At 39.1% G+C, this 19673-nt stretch overlaps 4 protein-coding genes across 7 annotated transcripts; 1 reads left to right on the top strand and 3 right to left on the bottom strand.

Annotated features, from left to right (window-relative positions):
• Window positions 1–359: 359 nt before the first annotated feature.
• On the top strand, window positions 360–12172 carry chn (charlatan). Of its 3 annotated transcripts, none has more exons than XM_069060855.1 (4): window positions 360–440; window positions 9014–10500; window positions 10551–10640; window positions 10694–12172. In XM_069060855.1, exons 2-4 carry the CDS (start codon window positions 9050–9052, stop codon window positions 11805–11807), a joined length of 2655 nt encoding a protein of 884 aa, XP_068916956.1. In that variant the 5' UTR covers window positions 360–440; window positions 9014–9049; the 3' UTR covers window positions 11808–12172. The 3 variants fall into 3 exon arrangements, with proteins under 3 accessions (XP_068916956.1, XP_068916958.1, XP_068916955.1); XM_069060857.1 differs by lacking the exon at window positions 360–440 and adding an exon at window positions 497–1313; XM_069060854.1 differs by lacking the exon at window positions 360–440 and adding an exon at window positions 8218–8431.
• A 666-nt stretch (window positions 12173–12838) lies between these two features.
• On the bottom strand, window positions 12839–14997 carry LOC138140323 (trans-1,2-dihydrobenzene-1,2-diol dehydrogenase-like). Its single transcript, XM_069061273.1, has 5 exons — window positions 14223–14997; window positions 13852–14152; window positions 13503–13794; window positions 13060–13457; window positions 12839–13008 (listed from the first exon to the last, which is right to left on the bottom strand). The coding sequence occupies exons 2-5, from the start codon at window positions 14054–14056 to the stop codon at window positions 12899–12901; spliced, it is 1005 nt and encodes a 334-aa protein (XP_068917374.1). The 5' UTR covers window positions 14057–14152; window positions 14223–14997; the 3' UTR covers window positions 12839–12898.
• Window positions 14998–15300: 303 nt separating this feature from the next.
• Window positions 15301–16819, bottom strand: LOC138140322 (trans-1,2-dihydrobenzene-1,2-diol dehydrogenase-like). The gene is made up of 5 exons (XM_069061272.1): window positions 16708–16819; window positions 16339–16641; window positions 15990–16281; window positions 15547–15944; window positions 15301–15495 (listed from the first exon to the last, which is right to left on the bottom strand). The coding sequence occupies exons 2-5, from the start codon at window positions 16541–16543 to the stop codon at window positions 15386–15388; spliced, it is 1005 nt and encodes a 334-aa protein (XP_068917373.1). The 5' UTR covers window positions 16544–16641; window positions 16708–16819; the 3' UTR covers window positions 15301–15385.
• On the bottom strand, window positions 16664–18612 carry LOC138140321 (trans-1,2-dihydrobenzene-1,2-diol dehydrogenase-like). Of its 2 annotated transcripts, none has more exons than XM_069061269.1 (5): window positions 18456–18612; window positions 17666–17881; window positions 17322–17613; window positions 16873–17270; window positions 16664–16819 (listed from the first exon to the last, which is right to left on the bottom strand). In XM_069061269.1, the coding sequence occupies exons 1-5, from the start codon at window positions 18478–18480 to the stop codon at window positions 16710–16712; spliced, it is 1041 nt and encodes a 346-aa protein (XP_068917370.1). In that variant the 5' UTR covers window positions 18481–18612; the 3' UTR covers window positions 16664–16709. The 2 variants fall into 2 exon arrangements, with proteins under 2 accessions (XP_068917370.1, XP_068917372.1); XM_069061271.1 differs by having other exon boundaries at window positions 18364–18523.
• Between the last annotated feature and the right edge of the window lie 1061 nt (window positions 18613–19673).

Here is a 19673-nt window from a genome sequence, read left to right as displayed (position 1 = left end):
GTGTCAAGGCATTTCGGTCTATTTTTTTTTAATTTTTAAAAAAGGTCCCTTCAAAACAATTTGGTTTTTTAAATACAAAACCAATAAAATTTTGAATTATTAAAATGGGTCATATTTAAATAAATTCTTGACAAAAAAATGTTATAGAAATTATTTGACACATACATTTTCTAGAGGTATCATTTAGGAAGAAACATGATACATTTTTAGAATATAAAAACCGATAGATAATACAATATAATTAAAATCCATCGATTGCATATTAATTACAAAAAAAATAATATTGGTTTGATTGGTATGCAAGCAATATTACACCTTATTTTATTTTTCATGTTGGCAATTCTGTCTAGAATCTGCCACATCTGTCATCTGTCAACCATCAACCATCAGCTGTTTTAAATTTTATGTCGTGCCAGATAGAATATCCGCCAATAAAAATGGTAAATTCTTAAATTATTTTAGAGCGTGATTCAAACCAAAACAGGACAAAGGCGAAGCTTAAGGTGCGCGCCGTTAAAGTGACCAGTGGCGTATCAAACAATTACTATTTACTGATTAAAATAATAAACATTACGAAATGAACGGCCAAAACTGATTTGAATTTTTAACACGGTTTTTTTTTATTTTACACAACACAAATGGTACCCAAACACAAGTGATAGACAACAATAAGCGTAAAAGTGGGAAAAGTTTTACTTTTTAACGCCGCCACTGTCATAGACGTCCTTCCCTTGTGAAACAATGGACTGAGCCGACGTCTGAAATTGCCTTTCTACGCAAACTACATAATGTCCTGTTCTGGTTTGAATCGCACTCTAATTGGTTAACTACCGAGTGACTATAAATGATTGAAGCAAAATAGTGGACTGGCAACACTGATACAGTTGGTAGTGCAAATTTTCTCGTGCATCATCTGTCAATCATTTCTATTTAGGATAGGTTAAGTCACGAAGTACATTGTTTTGTTCGTTTGTGTGTGTCACGCCAACGATGTTGCCAACTAAATATTTCAAATGTGTTACCAACATAACAAAATAATTTTCAATCATTGATAGTCACTCGGTAGTATAAATAGTATAATGTATTTTCAGTCAAATGCTCTTCAAAAGGAGTTGTTTAACGGTTTAAGTGAATGAGAGAAAATTGTTGGCCACTTGTATCGTAAACTAGAACAAAAAAACTTTTGTATTGAACTCTTAAAAAAAGAAACAGAGTTTTAGAAAAGGGAAAACGAGTTCCAGAAGAGAGAAAGCGACTTACTGTTGAAAAACAAAGAATACAAATGCGAAATATCAATTTTTCAAAATAAACTAGTAAGTTAACGTGATTTTGATCTGAATAAATTTAATTAATAGTCCATTAACAAACAAGTATCATAAAACAGTTCTTAAAACACGAATTCAAATTTAAAAAACAAGTGGCTATGAAACGTGTACCACTTTGAATACAATGGTGTATTTTTAAATGTGCCGAAATTTTACCTGCGAGGTTGTGGAACAACGTAAAAGACTAAAAGCAATTTAAAAAAATTGTACCTCAAAAATTAAATGTCATTTTATTTTTTGACAGAATTATTTAAATATTTTTCCGAGTTCTACAGGTGGTTAAAATTTTGCCGTGCATTTCAGGGACACTTGTAGTAGGTACAAATTTAAAAACAGGTCGACATGTCTTGAAATGCAGCATAGCTTTATAAGCCTAAGACTTTTTTAATATGCTTTAAAAACAGGGGAAAGTCTTTTAAAAATGTTGCTTTTTTAAATATACGTATAAATATGACGTTTACGGTAATCTCTTCTATACCGTAGTGCACCGTTAGTACGCCATTTTTGGGACACCCTGTACTTTTAAAAACAGGGTACAATTCTTGAAATATTTGCTTTTTTTAATATACCTTTAAAAACGGGTAAAATCCATAAAAAACAAAGTGTTCTGAAGGGGCCTTACTAGTAGTAATAATAAAAAAAACTTTTTTCTATTTATGACGAGCCAACTCTTAAGTCTGATCACTTCCATCGGCAATTTGTGAGATTTTTCTCACAAAATCGTGAAACAACGTTCAGAATATAATTACATATTTCATTTTGATACACGACAGAGTGCATTCAGCAATAAAAAATTTAATTACATTAACCTTTTCAAATTTTAAACTATTCAAAATGACAAACGAAAATTGGAAAATGCTTAGAACCTGTGCTAATCTAAAATTTGAATTTTTATTTGTCACAACTTTAACTGCGAAATAATTTGACAGTCGGTAAATAAGATTGAAACGTACTTCTAGCCTGGTCTCGCGAAAAAATTCAAATCATTTTCAAAGCGCTTTCCTTTTGAACTTATTCCCTCCCGTACCTTATAAATTTTAATTTATTTTTATCTCATGTGCGATTTTATTCGTGCATATTTGGCGTGTTTCATTTTAGGTAATTAAATTTAATAAATTCCATGCAAATATTACTTGGGACGATTTTAAAATATAAAATCCAGTACGAAAGCTTTTTTTCTGCTTTTCCCCGGTTCGTGATGCTCATTTCTGAGCTGTAAATAATCCGCCAAAAAACATAAAAGAAGCACCATTTTTAATCATCCTTATTATGTAATTATGACGAACGAGCTAATTAAAAATACGTTTTCGGGAGTGGTTTATTCGAAATTGAATTCGCAACGCACGACTCTGATAAAAAGCCGAATATGCTAATTTAATAATTTCATAATTTAATAACGTACAAAAGTATAACATGTTTAATATAATATTTAACGTCGCGCTGGAAAATTATTAAGCCAAAAAAAATGTTACCGTGTTGCCCATTAAAATTAGTGATATTGACAAGACAGATTTTCGTTCAGTCAAATACATGGGAGTTGTTCTCAATAAGTAATTATGTTCGAGGTTTACACTGTAGTCAGTGGCTTGGCTGTTATTGAAACGTTATAAAATAAGTAAACACTTTCGCAACAACATTATCAAAACCGTTTTTGTACATAGACAGATATTTTATGTTTTCTATTTGTCAAACTTGGCACGACGACTCTTCAGCTAATGACAAAAGCAAATACGGTCATTAACAATCACGGTCAAAAATACTACTTATTATAAATAAAAATCTTCTATAAATAGTTCTGGTCGGCTAAAGTCTGGTTGTCTATAATACCAACGTGGGCAAAAAGAAAACAAATCAGAGCAGGCGTTGCAAATTATCAGTCATGTCGTAGCGGAATTCTATGCAAATAAGTGGTCGATGCATGGGCGTGGATAATTTGTGGTCTCAAACGCCACTGGTAAACAGATTTTCGCTGAAATGTCAAAGGAACGTCAACTATGGCCTGTTGTTAACCTAGAAAATAACATTTTGCAGACGGTTCTTGTAATTGCAGGCAACAATTATCCCAGAATAAGTGGTAAAACAGTTAGAATTATTAACAATTAATTATGTAATTGATACTAGATTTTTCGAGAGGTAGGCAACCAGTAAAACGTGTGATTTGTTTTCTTGTACTTATTAACCGCATCCGAATAATTTTTAATCAACGTTCTGGCAAGCCAAGAATTTGTAAATCCCCCTCGAAAATTGTAACCCAAGTTAGTCGAAAGTTTTCTGTAACACGAGGTTCTCTCGACCAACTAAAATTTCACTTTAATGACTTTTACGGAAAATAATACACAAGTGTCGAAAAGTTTCCAGAATTTTAAAACATTTAATTATTTTTCCGCACGAAAAACTCGCAATTTCCAGTACTAAAGTCGCAATTTATAAATTATAAGAGGGAACGGCGCCCGTATCACACGTTTTTGACGTCCTCATGTTTAATTTAAAATAAAATACCTCGACATACCGAGTGTTTCACAGTAACAGAACAATATTACCTGAGAGGCAATTTTTTATTGTTTCCGCCTTCCATATTAATATAAATAAGTGACATTCCTGTACGAGATTGCTTTCGCGGACCTGCTTATCGTCATAAAAATATCTCAAGCGCGACTGCTGTTTTTAATAAAATATTTCGTAAGACGTAATTGAGAGGGGCTTAAGTCATTCGATCGAGTCGAAACGTTGTATTCGACTCGCGAACCGACTTTCGATCAAAAAGCCCAACAAAATGAAGAGGGAACAGGAGTCAATCCGTGTTTCGGCAATTCGATTTTTCAATCCGGACTTTCGCCGGATTGAGGTTTCAATTCTGCACGTTTATTATGTCGGATTAAAATCACATTTTCCCGTTTCGATTGAAATTTCAACCCAGTTCAACCCCGACTTAGCGCACTCAACGACAACTGACGGATGACAAGTAAATTTTAATTTTAAAAAGGCCCTTCCCAATTTGTCGCGTCGCTTCCTGTTAACAACCTCTTTGCAGTGGAAAACGTTCCCACCAAAAAATTACTTTTCCAAGGGGCAAACGATGAAACGCTAATTACCTTGACGGCCGATAAATCTCGAATTTATAAAATAACCCTTCTCTGAAGCACGCATTTTCTCGTTTTCACCAGTGCCGTTCGTCAAACCGAAAATTTCGAATTAACAACTTAATCGTCGACAAAAATGTCGCTAGATGGAAACTAGCTATCGACAACAAAATGCTACAGCAAGTAGCAGAAGGGATAAAGATCTCTGGTGACGGAAAAATAGAGGAGGAAATAAAACATCAAACGAACAAAGCTAACAGAGCAGCAGGATGCTTAAATGATACTATATGGAAGAACAAATACATATCACTTATCATTAGATAGCAAGAGCAGAATTTACAAGAGCAATAATGATGTACAGGGTGTCCCTGAAATGGACGGCAAAATTTTAACCATGAGCTACTGGCTTCATGTAGAACTCGGAAAAAATATTTAAAAAATTCTACATTTTATAAAACATGATATACAAGGGTGTATTTTTAAAATGTGCCGAAATTTTACCTACGAGGTTGTGGGACAACGTAGAAGACAAAAAGCAATTTTAAAAAATTGTACCTCAAAAATTAAATGTCATTTTATTTTTTGACATAGAATTTTTTAAATATTTTTTCCGAGTTCTACATGAAGCCAGTAGCTCGTGGTTAAAATTTTGCCCTGCATTTCAGGGACACCCTGTACACAATTGAAGACAACGACGACCCAAATAATATTAGAACCAGCAGACCCCGAGAGATTTAACAAGGAGTGAAGATATTAGAAAGACATGAAAGATAGATAATATAAATGAAAGAAGAGAAAGATAAAAAGAATAGATCGACCATAGAGAAAGAATGACAGACAACAGAGTGGTAAAGATCGCAACAGAAGAAGATCCAGAGGAAGACCGAGAATGAAGTGGTGCGACGACATCTAAATGAGAGCTTAAGAATCAAGTAGGAAGAAGAAGAAGAAGAAGAAGAAAACAATTTTACGTTAACATTAACATTATAAAGACGATAAAGAAAAGTTTCGGTGTTGTTCTTCAATGCGAATACGTTTCGGCAAATAAGTGCAAATAAAGTGTAAAATTTCCATTTGTGTCTCACATAATATCACAAGAATGCAATAAGTTATGATTTTATCAGACAACGAGGCTCGATTGGCTCGAACAAAACAGGTATGCACAGCGGTCGGAATTAAACCCTTAATTTGCATTTTACTAAGGGATCAACTCGTGTTATGAATCGTATTGTTATTATTCACAACTCGAGTCCAAATTCACAAATATCCATATCAAATTATATCCCACAATGGAGGCGTTTTTGATCCAGATGCTAGATAAATCTAGGTGGCGTCGGTCAATTTTGACGCCCCACCCTGCACACCATCACCAAAACAATGTCACTCGTCGTTAATTTAATGTTGCAAATTAACCATCGATCTCGCTAATGAACGGACCAAAAGCGATAATTCAATTAATCGATTTGCGATTATTCCACGTGAAGTGAATTAAATTGCCTCATTGCCACCTTAGCTGATGCTTCCACTCAAATGGACACACAGAATACTGATATATAATCGATATTTGCCGGATTGATATTGCCCACTCCTTATCAAATTTCTTCATAGATGACTGCGAAAGCTTGACGAGTGATGTGTGGGGTAAGAGATGAGAATTCAGTTTCCAGTAGGAATTCCTTCGGCCAATTCGAGTTCAATCTTGACCGGTTATGAGGAATCGAAGTAGAAAAATTCTATCACAATTATGCTATTTGCGAGAAGAAGAGACGGGTAATTGGTGGAATTAGAGAGTGAGAGAGAGAAAAGAGAGAGACAGGACGACCAAAATGGGTCAAATAATAAAGAGGGGCATTAGGAAAGTAATGATTCAGTAAGTTGTCCAGCTGGACCAGTAGCGGTGGCTCGCATTAGGGCTGAAGTTTCATTGTCAAATAGCTCATCATCATCAATCATCATTACTTATCATACTCAAATTAAAAAAAAAAAAAGAAAAATGAGCGTGTTTTATAACACGAATGGGGAAATTGAATGAAATGATTTTCTGTCGTCGAACAACCGCAACTAATCGACACGCCCTCGGAGGCGAAATTAGTTTCGTTATCGTGGACGGTGCAGTTGCGAATCGAGTGCAACTTGTGGAGCTGCTTGGACGTGGAATATCTGGATCGAGTGGATGAATCGGTGCGTCGAGTGAAAGGGTGGGCACGGGGCAGAGTGTCTTTTTCTTTTTGTCTCCGCCACCTGATCAAACAAGTTAGAGAAGAGACGATGATCGCACAGCAGCAGTCCGATTGGCGACAATGCCCACATCGACACCGGCGGTTTTGGCCCACGACCCACATGCACCACGTCCCGTCGATCGATATTGATATTTGCGATTGCGCTGTTTTGTTGACACTCTGATGTTCCTTGAAGAACTCACGCCACTAATGACAGGCTCGCGTAATTTCAGGGGTTCGACTCAAAATTACACCAGTGGAACGATAAGGGATATCACTTTTTGTATATTCGCAGTCGCGTTACAAAGCGAACATCGTGTTCGAGGGTGAAATGGAAAATTGGGAAAATTGGGAAAATTTCTCGTTTAAAGGGCAAAAGATTAATGAGATACTTTGTCACACGAGGCGGATTTATTGACACATTAGGTGTGCAGCTGATTCGATAAAGTTCTCATTAATATTGTAGAGCGGTCCCTTTATTTAACATTCAATATATTGGATTAATTACGTTAATTACTTTTCGCAAAAGATGATCCACATCAGTTTGGGTACAGTTTCGCAGTATCAGGGAAAATGACGTTTCCCCGTCCAATTAAAATAATTAGGTCTTTCCGTAAATGCGGCAGAATAGAGCCTCTAATTATAATTATTATTATACAAAAGGGAGCGTCTCTGCTGTGTAGTACATAGTTTGAAAAGAAGTCGATGATTACGAGGGTTTTGGCAGAAGAGAACGTATCGAACGGGTTCGAGTACTCGTAATGTTTGTGGTTGAAAGATAAATACTAGAAAATATGTCGGTGTGCCGTTATGGAGAGGAGAGATTATTACTTTATTATCATGGTCAATCGAATCGCGTCCGAAAAAAGCAAACAGGTTTTGGACCCTCGTAAAAGGTGCAGTAAATCAAATCGGATTTGCTCGATTGGGTGTATTTAAATTTATTAAAGAAAAGTCGTGTTTGTGACATGTTTTGATATTGGAGTGGAAATATGAATGAAAACGTTCGATGTTTTTGCGGCGTCGCTTCGAATTTTTGTTGATTGTTTTTGATGTTTGCTTTTGGGGCGATTCTTTACATTATGTATGATTAGAGGCGTCTTGTTCGGAGCAGGTGTGGGCGTACTCGTAATTTAAAAAGGTGAGTCTGTACTAAATAAATGTTCGTCGAGTTCCGCCACATCGGCGTTCTTTTGAGCCCGTTCAGCCTTCGGTGAGCTCACCCTCCCGTAATTCTGGTTGCTTGGCAACCCCTGCCAGCCACCCCTTAAACTTCCCCGCGAGAGACGGAGCCCCTCGCGCAATAGTTTTTATATGATAGCTCCGATGGCTTTCTTCTAGTAGATCGTCAAGCTTGCGCTCCTCATCCCTCCGAGGTCTGTCCCTGGACGTTTCGTCCCTGTCCATTTGCGAGAATTTTGAAACGATGTGAGATTCGGGGGCGTCGGAATTCGACCGTCCCCGTGTCCCTCGCGCCAAGAGCCTCGTGTGTACGGTAGGGTGAGATCTGGAACGGCCGCGAAAGGTGGTTGTGGGCCGGGCGGGGTGGTCGGGGTCGGGAAATGGGGAGCGATAGTGGGGTGGCATGGGGGGGGTAGGGCCGGGGGCGGAGGGCCCCGGGCAGCGGGTGCCGCAGTGTTGGGTGGGTCAGACATCGCAGAAGCAGACGTCCCATGCGTTCGTTACGCTCTCCGTACTCCTCCGCACTATAGTAGGTACTGTGGTGATTCTGTGACATGCAGTGATCGGTGCATCGGACCGTCGAGAAGCTGTCATGCTGCCCATTGGCGACGAGACACTCAAAGTGGTAAGATTTTCTACCCTCTACCTACACCACCGACCCTACACCTGCATTCAAGCTGCTTGCACGGATGCAACTTCCAACTTACCACCCTGCGCGATTTCCGTCGATTCGCGCCCCGCTAGCTCGCCCACTGCTTGCGCACATTCGTTTCAATTTTTACCTAATTTTTGCTCATTTTCCTCGTGACGCGTACGGACGCTCGCAGACCCACCCCGCACCCTCATACGCGACGACACCAAAAATCAGAATCCCCGTCACACCGTAGTAAACCTATTTCTGTATTCTATTAGCGGCGCGACTCGCGCATCCGATCAAAATCACACATCATCCAATGAACCCCATAAAACTACCTAATTTTGATATCCGCCGCCGCCGCCGACGACGACAACGACGTCCAATCACACTCGACCGACTTTCACGGTCGCAACGCGGCGCCCTTCCGAATCCTACCAAATTAGATCCAATTTTCTGCAACCAATAAAAAAGGGACAACTACTTAACGTCAATAACTGCTCTCAAAAATTACATTTAAGAATTTATTTCCGCTACAGTCGAACCTTAACTCTCGTTATGTGTTATTCGCAGGATCACGCGCCTCCTCAGTGAGGCTCTCGCGGTGCCATGGAGGTGGCGATGCCCATGTCGGGTACTGCCATCGACTGCTATGAGGACATGTTCAAGGAAATAACCAGGAAGCTTTACGGCGAGGACGGCTTGCCCGAATTAACTGGAACAGAACGGCTTCCCACCAGCCAGGATCGCGGCTTAACCCCGATCGATTATGACGTAGACAATCCAATTTTAAAGCCGGAAGAACATTTAACTGCGTTCGGCTTAGCAGCGCTAATGCAAAATGGTTTCCCCACGACGGGAATATTGAATTCGACCTTTCAACAGCACAAAGCTGCCACCACGGCTCTCGAAGACAAATGGACCTCCAGCGAGGACGCCTTGCAGTGGACCCAATCCAAAATCGCCACTTACAATCCCTCGCAGAAGTTGTTTCGGTGCGCGGAATGTGACTGTGTCGGGTATCTCCCTCGAGTTGCAGAACATTGGTTAGGGACGCACTCCAATCTGCGAGCTTTTCAATGTCCCCAGTGTCCCTACGAAAGTGCATGGGCGAGATGCGTGCGGATGCACCTGAGCCGCCAACACAACATAAACACTGACGACTCCTCGGACACTTTCATCAAAAACAATCCTGTATTGCAGGAAATCACTAAGTATCTCCACAGGCTCAAGAACAAATTGGAAAACAACTGTTCCAAACCTCACACCAGCGGTTCCCAAATTTTGGAAGACTTCCAGTCGGCCACCGGGTCCACCAACACCCACCTCTCCGGACAAGTGGTCGCGACCAATTCCGAAACTACCAGTTCCACCAAGAGATACACTTGTACGTATTGTCCTTACGCCACCGACCGAAGAGATCTCTTCACCAGACACGAGAACATCCACAGAGAAGAGAAACCCTTTCAGTGTTACGTCTGTCAAAAACAGTTCAACAGAGCGGATCACGTCAAGAAACATTTTCTCAGAATGCACCGAGAACATCCCTACGATTTAAACAGAATTCGCAGACATCCGCCGAAGAACGCTTCGGGAATGTCTTACTACCAAAAATACAACGCCAGTTCGACAAATCAATCACCGGATTCGATATCTTCGTTGGCAAATATCAATTCCCTCTCGATTCCGAACGGATTCAATAACATGTCCCGAAATTCGACGAGTGTCAGACCGGGCAGCAGCACCACCGCTGACATGAAGAACGGAATCGCGAACATCAAATCCGGAAGTATTTCTTCTAAAAGCAACGGCAAGAAAAAAGGCGAGAAACGATTTTCTTGTTGTTACTGTTCTTGGTCGGGCGTCGATAATTGGTGTTTAAAACGTCACATGAACACTCATTTGAAACCGTTCGTGTGCGGTCTTTGCGACTACAAAGCTGCACGATCAGAAAGACTGGCGACTCACGTCCTCAAAGTCCACAACAAGAGAGCTTGCGGGAAATGCAGTTTCTTAGCCGACGACCCTGCCCAGTTGACCGTGCACCAGCAAGAACATCAGTAAGTATGTTTCGATTTGAATGCGCCGACGATACAGCGCTCGGTTTCAGTCCTTTGGAGCAAAGAAACCGTTCCGGGAACAATATCTTGAGGAATACGTCGTTCAACGCGGGTACAGCTGCGTCGTCGTCTTCGTGCAGGTGAGGTGGCCGGCGACACTCCCGCGCTCTCGTTTAATTTCGTTTGATTGAAGCCAAAGCCAGGGCGGTCTGAAAGCCCACGAGCTGACCGCCGCCGCCGCCCTGCTCCAGCACAGCAACCGGCTTCTCCACGGCGACAACAAGTGGAAGAATCACGGACCGAAGCAGCACGGGGCTGCCAGATTGTTCAACTACATGGAGGCTAGTGATGGGTCCGAGCCGGAGTCGGAGTCCCGCGGGGCCGAAGACATGAGCCGCTTGAACTTGAACCACCGGATGCAGTCGGATTTTCTTGAGGCGGGGGATGTTGGTAGCCAGGCCGACGAAGAAGAGGGCGAAGAGATGGAACTCCCTCTGTTCGTCTGTCCGACGTGCGGCTGCGAGTTCGAGGACGACTTGTCCCTTGAAACCCACCAATATACGCACCGTCACAGCACTACATCTCCCGCCAAATCCGACAACTCCAAAGAGAATGTCAACCCCAACTCGAAGTACCGATGTCGCTTGTGCGATTTCGCCTTCGAGAGTCAGTCCTCGGTGATGGCGCACATGGTCTCGCACTCGAGCCTCACGGCCAAATCCGGCATGACCAAGCGGTCGAGGAAGCAGAGTCGACCCAAGAAGATGGTCGTGCCGTTCTGGGACCTCGACGAGGTCGACGTCTTGCGCAACCTGACCGAGCTGCAGCGGGCCTCCAGCTCGACCCGGATGGAGGTCTCCAAGAAGTACGTGGCCAAGATGGTCGAGCGCAGGGGGCTCTGCTGCGTCCTCTGCAAGAGCTCGAGCGTCAGCAGGTACCACACCAAGGCCAGTCTGGCCCTGCACTGCTACTGGAAACACCTGAACAAGAGGTTCAAGTGCGAGCATTGCGACCTGCACTTCCGCCATCGGTACCAGTGCGTGCTGCACGCCAGTCGCGAACATATAAACAAACCACCGATCCTCAAGTCTCAAACAGTGCCTATCAAAGAACCAATTCATTCCACAGTACCTGCTCCCCAGGACGCCCATCATTTCTTCACTAATTCTCAAACTGTTACTGTACCTGACGCGTCAACCAATGCGCATAAATTAGGAATGTCGTTTTTTGACCATTCGTTCATGCATCCCACCAACGCCATCAACAGCCACATGCCCATCATCATACCCACTTTCCCACCAAATTAACCTTGGTCCGGATTTTCTTTTTACTTTACTAATGACAACTTGACTAGGTACTATAAAAAGTGACCTTCAAAAATTTTCTTTACGTGCTTGTATCGTAAGTATTTTCGGAACAAACTTAAATGCAATCATATTTTTCATTGGACTAAATTTTTGTGCAATATCTGTTATTTGGTGATGTTTATTGTATTCCTTTACGTATTATAAACTAAAAGACTGCAATATTTTGTTTAATTTGTATATGAAATTTAAATAACCTATATGTTTGTAACTACGTTATTGTTTACAATTATTACTTTTGTTACCAATTATTATTCATGTCATGTAATGTGTTTTTTTGTATTATTAATAAAAATGTAAACCATCAACTTCTCTTATCTTATCCCAAACATAACACCACACAAAAAAACACTCAAAACACAATACTTCTTCCAATTTTCGTTTGTTTTTTAAGCCCAAATGAAAAAACTTAAAATCAGGACTCTTCTATCTCTGATCAAAAAACATCTACCAGAATAATAATGTTTTCGTACATTTATGGAATTCGGCCAAAATTCGCCGTCTATAGTCAAAAATTTACCACGGATGTTTAAAATAATAAATAAAATGTGACCTTGCTCTTCATGTTACATGATATGACAACTCGTATTAAAACTTTATATGCTGAAATAATAAATTTTCCGACAAACGTTTCCCACGTTGCAGAATAATAATGACATCTGGTATGAATCTTTTTTATTAAAAAAAAATAAAATGGGAGTTTACTATAGGCAACCAACTATACTGGTATGAATGCAAATCCCTCTATCTACGAACATTTTCAAGCTTCGTGTTTTGAATTTATACAGTTCTATACGTTATCTATTTACATATTTCCTTAAGAAAAACTCACAAAACTGACTGTTGAAATAGTAATTATCTATCTTATCAGGATAATGGGTAGATATCCAGAGTTTTTTCCACTCCAGTTCAGATGCATTACGCCAAACCCGGTGAAAAACGTGTACAAAAAGATTTCGTTATTTAAGAAAAAGTGCCGTATCATTCTTTATTAGTCATCGATTAACTGTAATTTACAATTATTAACATATGTTTTATTCAAAATCTTGTGGAAACACCACTCCAATTTCCTTTCTCAATAGATCCATCAGTTGGGCAAGTTCAATTGACTCGTGATGAGGCATATGCGGACTTTCATTTTTTCCTGGAGTTCAGCGCCATGAGAAATAGGTAAAAACGGCTTGCAAGTACTCACCAGACTTGATACATTGTCTCGCTTCTTCAGCTTCAAAGGCTAAACCTGCACTGTTCTTATGAATGAAAGGAACTGGAGTTTTCGGTAACTCGTAATCGTAGGTTTTTGTAGGAGTAATGAGTTGCGTGGGACACCAAAAATCTGGCATTCTTATTGTCCCTTTAGTACCTACCACTATCCCTTCGTTCGGCAATGACACTCGTGCTGAAGTACTAACCACGGCCATCTTGCCTTCGGGATATGTGATGATAGCAGCAGCGCTTTCATCAGTGTTTTGATTATTCAGATGTCCATTTACCGCAATTTTGATCGGACGTAATCCCCGGAATACGAACTGCTGGAATTGCAGCATGTACACCCCCAAGTCTAGAATGGCACCTCCTCCCAGTTCCAGGGCTCTAGTGAAGATCGTTATTGCAGTTTTGGCAACTTAACATACTCACGTTAGTCTTTCGACGTGTTGAATGGCGTGACCAAAATGAACCGATGCAAATAACACATCTCCAATGGCTCCAGAGTCCAACTGTCGTTTCAATTCTTTGTAAGCGGGAAAACACCGTGACCAGACAGCTTCCATCAGGAATAATTTCTTTTGACGGGCAAATTCCACGAGTCCACGAGTCTGTTTTTCATTCAGGGTGAACGGTTTCTCGCAAAGGACGTGTTTACCATGTTCTAGCATCAATTTAGAGACTTCAAAATGTTGTGTATTCAAATTTCCAAGGTACACGATATCTAGAAGAAAAATAAGCCGTGAGTCAAGCATAAATGGAGAGTGAAAATGTTACTTACCCACTTCTTTGTCTTTTGCAAGTTGTTCGTAACCTTCGTAAGCTTTCGGAATATCGTGAGCCTCAGCAAACTCCTTGGCACTCTTTAAATATCTAGCGCCTACAGCCACGATTTTGTGGTCTGTTGCAGGATAAGTCTGGACGGCAGTTACAAAATCATGCGAAATTCTACCAGCAGACACTATACCCCATTTGAGAGCCATCATGTCAAAGTTGCAGTGCTACTGATGCTGATGGAAACTTTAGTCTCCTTTTAATAGTAGGAAGGTTATCTTCCATTATATAATTTGTCAAAGGTTTAACTTTAAAAAAATAAATACACACGTTCGTTAAAGATAAGCCTTTATTTATTGTTATTTTGTTATTTATTACCATTACTGTTTATCTTCTTCAAAAATGAGTCCAACTGATGTTCTTAAAGCATCCGTGTAGGAAGCCAACTGAATAGATTCTGCATGTGTTATTAAAGGACTTAAAATCATTCCTAAAATATTCAAAATATCGTGATCCACTATGAGTAACGACATTTACACCCACCTGATTTGACACATTGCCTGGCATGTTCAGCTTCAAATAACAAACCAACCTGTCATTTATTACAAAATTTATTCATCAAAAGCTTCAAGATTAGGAAATCGATTTTTAAGAAAATCTATAAAAAGTACGTCTGTGACATTCAATATTATCTTTGGTGTTTTTTATTGATCAGCTCTTATTGGAGACACATTAAATGTTCTCACTGTCTCAAGTGATCCCCTTCAGAAAGCCGGGAAAACATTGAAACTCTTACCGTATTCGAAATCCATGAGCTTCGTGTACTTATAGAAATTGAGACCCGGATGCCTGTTTAACTTTACAATGATGAAGATAAGTGGCTCTAATGTTGTATCTTTTAAAGGAAAACCAAGGGAATTGATTGATTTACCTACATATCATATAGTGTAGGATGTTGCGCAACTCACTATAGAAGTTGCAATATAATTAACTGTCAATATTTTTGTAACACTTTTGGACAAGGTGGTTAGTTTTAGTTATCAGTTGAAAGAAATTGTGGCAAATAATTGTCTGTAAAATGTGTGGACTGATACCGCCTTTTCTTTCTTGTTTCGTTCATTTTACAATCAGCTGGACGTAATTTCATTTTCATTTTCGATTCATGCTTAAATTTTCTTATGAAGGAACAACGAAGTCAATATATTGGGATCATATTATGATATACAGTGTGTGGGTAAAATGAGGTGTATAGTATGTTGAAAATTACGTTTTGATTTGTAAATTATTACCATCAATAAATATTTTGCTAAGCATTCACGTAATTTATTCAAAATAATAAAACATTAAATCAACTCAATCATATTTGGTTGGCTACCCACCAAAACATAACAATTTTTATTGAAAAATTTTTCCGACATATTTAAATAACTAAACATCAACTTTAAACACTAGTGAATTCCCGGTGCATCCAAAGTGCCATATCATTCTTTATTAGTCATCGATTAACTGTAATTTACAATTATCAATTATTACCATATGTTTTATTCAAAATCTTGTGGAAACACCACTCCAATTTCCTTTCTCAATAGATCCATCAGTTGGGCAAGTTCAATTGACTCGTGATGAGGCATATGAGAACTTTCAATTTTTCCTGGAGTTCAGCGACATGAGAAATAGGTAAAAACGGCTCGCAAGTACTCACCAGACTTGATACATTGCCTCGCTTCTTCAGCTTCAAAGGCTAAACCAGCACTGTTTTTATGAATGAAAGGAACTGTAGTTTTCGGTAACTCGTACTCATAGGTTTTTGTAGGAGTAATGAGTTGCGTGGGACACCAAAAATCTGGCATTCTAATTGTCCCTTTAGTACCTACCACTATCCCTTCGTTCGGCAATAACACTCGTGTTGAAGTACTAACCACGGCCATCTTGCCTTCGGGATATGTGATGATAGCAGCAGCGCTTTCATCAGTGTTTTGATTATTCAGATGTCCATTTACCGCAATTTTGATCGGACGTAATCCCCGAAACACGTACTGCTGGAATTCAAGCATGTACACCCCCAAGTCTAGAATGGCACTTCCTCCCAGTTCCAAGGCTCTAGTGAAGATCGTTATTGCAGTTTTTGCAACTTAACATCCTCACCTTAGTCTTTCGACGTGTTGCAAGGCTTGACCAAAATGAACCGATGCAAATAACACATCCCCAATGGCTCCAGAGTCCAACTGTCGTTTCAATTCTTTGTAAGCGGGAAAACACCGTGACCAGACAGCTTCCATCAGGAATAGTTTCTTTTGACGGGCAAATTCCACGAGTCCACGAGTCTGTTTTTCATTCAGGGTGAACGGTTTCTCACAAAGGACGTGTTTACCATGTTCTAGCATCAATTTAGAGACTTCAAAATGTTGTGTAACCAAATTTCCAAGGTACACGATATCTAGAAGAAAAATAAGCCGTGAGTCAAGCATAAATGAAGAGTGAAAATGTTACTTACCCACATCTTTGTCTTTTGCAAGTTGTTCGTAACCTTCGTAAGCTTTCGGAATATGGTGAGCCTCAGCAAACTCCTTGGCACTGTTGAAAGATCTAGCGCCTACAGCCACGATTTTGTGGTCTGTTGCAGGATAAGTCTGGACGGCAGTTACAAAATCATGCGAAATTCGACCAGCAGAGACTATACCCCATTTGAGAGCCATCATGTCAAAGTTGCAGTGCTACTAATGCTGATGGAAACTTTAGTCTCCTTTTATTAGTAGGAAGGTTATCTTCCATTATATAATTTGTGTCAAAGGTTTAACTTTTAAAAAATAAATACGCACTTTCGTTAAAGATAAGCCTTTATTTATTGTTAATTTGTTATTACCATTACTGTTTATCTTCTTCAAAAACGACTCCAACTGATGCTCTTAAAGCATCCATGTAGGAAGCCAACTGAATAGATTCTGCATGTGTTATTAAAGGACTTTCAATCATTCCTAAAATATTCAAAATATCGTGATCGACTATGAGTAACGACATTTACACCCACCTGATTTGACACATTTCCTGGCATGTTCTGCTTCAAATAACAAACCAACGCTGTTGTGAAAATTGAACTTGGCGCTCGTTGTAGGCAATTTAAATTCGTATGTTTTTTCAGGTGCTAGCATTTTGGTGGGACACCAGAACTCTGGTATTCTTATGATGCCCCTAGTACCTATTATGACTGCCTCATTTGGATATTCCGCCTTTCCTGATGTACTAAGACAAGCTATTCTGTCTCCGGGATATTTCCAAATTGAGCTTGTGTATTCATCCACTCCATCTTCGTTTAATCCACCTATTACCGCCATATTAAGTGGAGAAGCTCCCTTGAATACAAGTTGTGTTAACTGTAGAGCATATATGCCTAAATCTAATATGGTTCCACCACCCAATTTTTTAGATCTGAAACAATGAAATTGAGTTTGAACAATAGTGAATATGACAACTTGTCACTTTAATCTGTCAACATCTTGCAAATCAAAACCAAAATTGACATTGATTTGAATCACATCTCCTATACTTCCAGCATCCAGAATGTATTTCAATTCAGTGTATATTGGAAAGCATCTGGACCAAATGCCTTCCATTAAAAACAATTTCTTCTGTATAGCAATTCCGATTAGTTCAGATGTTTGTTTTTGATTCATTGTCAGTGGTTTTTCACACAAGACGTGTTTCCCATGTTCGAGCATCATCTTAGAGACTGGAAAATGTTGGTGGTTCAAAGTCCCAACGTAAACAATATCTGAAAAATAAGTTATGTCAAATCCTTCCCAAATAATTATTATTCTACCTACCAATATCATCATCTTCAGCTATTTTTAAGTAGCCTTCGTAAGCCTTGGGAATATTATGATTTTTGGCAAAATCTTCAGCATTTGATAAAGATCTAGCAGCTACAGCCACAACCTTGTGGTCCTCATGGGATAGCGATTTCAGAGCACCAACAAAGTCATGGCTGATTTTTCCGGCACTAACTATACCCCAACGTAAGGCCATTTCCTCTGCAGGATCTACCACAAATTTATATTTTTTTTATTTACTACAAGATGTTTTTGCATACAATATCTAATCAATAATTGTGTTCTCTTTAGCTCCCGGTCGCGTTCGACATTGGGATAGGCCCCAACGTGTTCTACGGTGTCTGCTGATCATCCCCCATACCTTCAAATGTTGTGCAAATGCATATTCCTTGCCCTTGTTATGCTAGACATTGACGCCACCTTGACGCGACCTTGAAACACAACAAGAGAGAAACAAGGGCATTTGCACAAGGTTTGAGTGGTGGGAAACGATGTAGGAGGACGCCCTAAGGGTGTCTGGTCAGAAAACACGCGAAAATTCGACCGGGAGCTAAAGTAAACAATTACCAAGTAAATAAATTTTGATCAATCTGTTTTTCTTTTATTTTCGATTTTTACAAGTTAACAGGAGCCAGTTGTGTTTAAACTTTTTTATGGGAAATTATTGATAAGGCGCTTAATTTGATAATTACCTATTTATACGCCACACACAAAATTGTTGACATATATTCTGATTGTAGAATCTTTATTTGTTTGTTTACAATTTGGAATTAAGATAACTTACTTGCGTCGTGAGCCTCAAATCTCATTCTCAACACTTATCACTTAATATTTCTTATCGCACTGGAACAGTGTTGCCAGAAGTAGAAAAAGTAAAGTACCAAACTCGACACTTAAATTGTATCAAATTCCCCTGAAATGTACCTTCTGTTTAAGTGCAATCAATAAACATATGGACGAATACGTCTTTCGATTTTCGAAGTATTTTAATTTATATTTTTACATTTTATTAATATTCAATGATCATTCTTAGGTAAAAAGAATAAGTTAAGCAGAAAAGGAATGATGTTAATTTAAGTAAATGCCATGAGATCATTTAAATGTATAATTAAAGTGGGCTACATATGACTTTTAAATTAGATTGGCAACACTGTTGACAATTTGATTTGAATTGTTAAAGCGTTGTTTCACAATTTAAGAAAACTTCAGTTACCTAGTTGTTATGATATTTTTTTTGTCTCCCTCTATTCTTTCTAAAATAAGTACAATGTTCAGTGTTCGACTGCTCATTTTTATAAAAATCATCCGAACATTTTAATTCTAAACAAACATAACAACGACTTGTCATTTATTAGAAAATGTATTCATCAAAAGCTTCAAGATTAGGAAACCGAAGTTTAAGAAAACCTACTAAAAAGTACGTCTGTGACATTCAATATTGTCTTAGGTGTTTTTTATCGATCAGCTCTTATTGGAGACACATTAAATTTTCTCACTGTCTCAAGTGATCCCCTTCAGAAAGCTGGAAAAACATTGAAACTCTAGCGTATTCGAAATCCATGAGCTTCGTGTATAGAAATTGCCACGGATGCCTGTTTAACTTTACAATGATAAAGATAAGAGATAAGTGGCTCTAATGTTGTATCTTTTAAAGGAAAACCAAGGGAATTGATTGATTTACGTATCATATAGTGTGGGGTGTTGCGCAACTCACTATAGAAGTTGCAATATAACTAACTGTCAATATTTTTGTAACACTTTAGGACAAGGTGGTTAGTTTTAGTTATCAGTTGAAACAAATTGTGGCAAATAATTGTCTGTAAAATGTGTTGACTGATACCGCCTTTTCTTTCTTGTTTCGTTCATTTTACAATCAGCTGGACGTAATTTCATTTTCATTTTCGATTCATGCTTAAATTTTCTTATGAAGGAACAACGAAGTCAATATATTGGGATCATATTATGATATACAGTGTGTGGGTAAAATGATGTGTATAGTATG

Source organism: Tenebrio molitor, chromosome X (genome assembly GCF_963966145.1).
Source record: "Tenebrio molitor chromosome X, icTenMoli1.1, whole genome shotgun sequence".
In the NCBI taxonomy this organism is placed as follows: domain Eukaryota; kingdom Metazoa; phylum Arthropoda; class Insecta; order Coleoptera; family Tenebrionidae; genus Tenebrio; species Tenebrio molitor.
The sequence above is the reverse complement of the archived record's forward strand: the minus strand, read 5'-3'. Positions and strand labels throughout refer to the sequence as shown.

Excerpts from the sequence above, each read along its gene's own strand:
- chn (XM_069060855.1), top strand. The coding sequence starts at position 9,050 with ATGGAGGTGGCGATGCCCATGTCGGGTACTGCCATCGACTGCTATGAG. Across the intron at positions 10,501-10,550 it reads GTGCACCAGCAAGAACATCA|TCCTTTGGAGCAAAGAAACC; the intron begins GTAAGTATGTTT and ends GCTCGGTTTCAG. Across the intron at positions 10,641-10,693 it reads GCGTCGTCGTCTTCGTGCAG|CCAAAGCCAGGGCGGTCTGA; the intron begins GTGAGGTGGCCG and ends GTTTGATTGAAG.
- LOC138140323 (XM_069061273.1), bottom strand. The coding sequence starts at position 14,056 with ATGATGGCTCTCAAATGGGGTATAGTGTCTGCTGGTAGAATTTCGCAT. Across the intron at positions 13,458-13,502 it reads CAACACGTCGAAAGACTAAC|AGCCCTGGAACTGGGAGGAG; the intron begins GTGAGTATGTTA and ends GATCTTCACTAG. Across the intron at positions 13,009-13,059 it reads GAGACAATGTATCAAGTCTG|GAAAAAATGAAAGTCCGCAT; the intron begins GTGAGTACTTGC and ends GCTGAACTCCAG.
- LOC138140322 (XM_069061272.1), bottom strand. The coding sequence starts at position 16,543 with ATGATGGCTCTCAAATGGGGTATAGTCTCTGCTGGTCGAATTTCGCAT. Across the intron at positions 16,282-16,338 it reads TGCAAAAGACAAAGATGTGG|ATATCGTGTACCTTGGAAAT; the intron begins GTAAGTAACATT and ends TTTTTCTTCTAG. Across the intron at positions 15,945-15,989 it reads CAACACGTCGAAAGACTAAG|AGCCTTGGAACTGGGAGGAA; the intron begins GTGAGGATGTTA and ends GATCTTCACTAG.
- LOC138140321 (XM_069061269.1), bottom strand. The coding sequence starts at position 18,480 with ATGAGATTTGAGGCTCACGACGCAA. Across the intron at positions 17,614-17,665 it reads AGCTGAAGATGATGATATTG|ATATTGTTTACGTTGGGACT; the intron begins GTAGGTAGAATA and ends CTTATTTTTCAG. Across the intron at positions 16,820-16,872 it reads CAGGAAATGTGTCAAATCAG|GAATGATTGAAAGTCCTTTA; the intron begins GTGGGTGTAAAT and ends TGAATATTTTAG.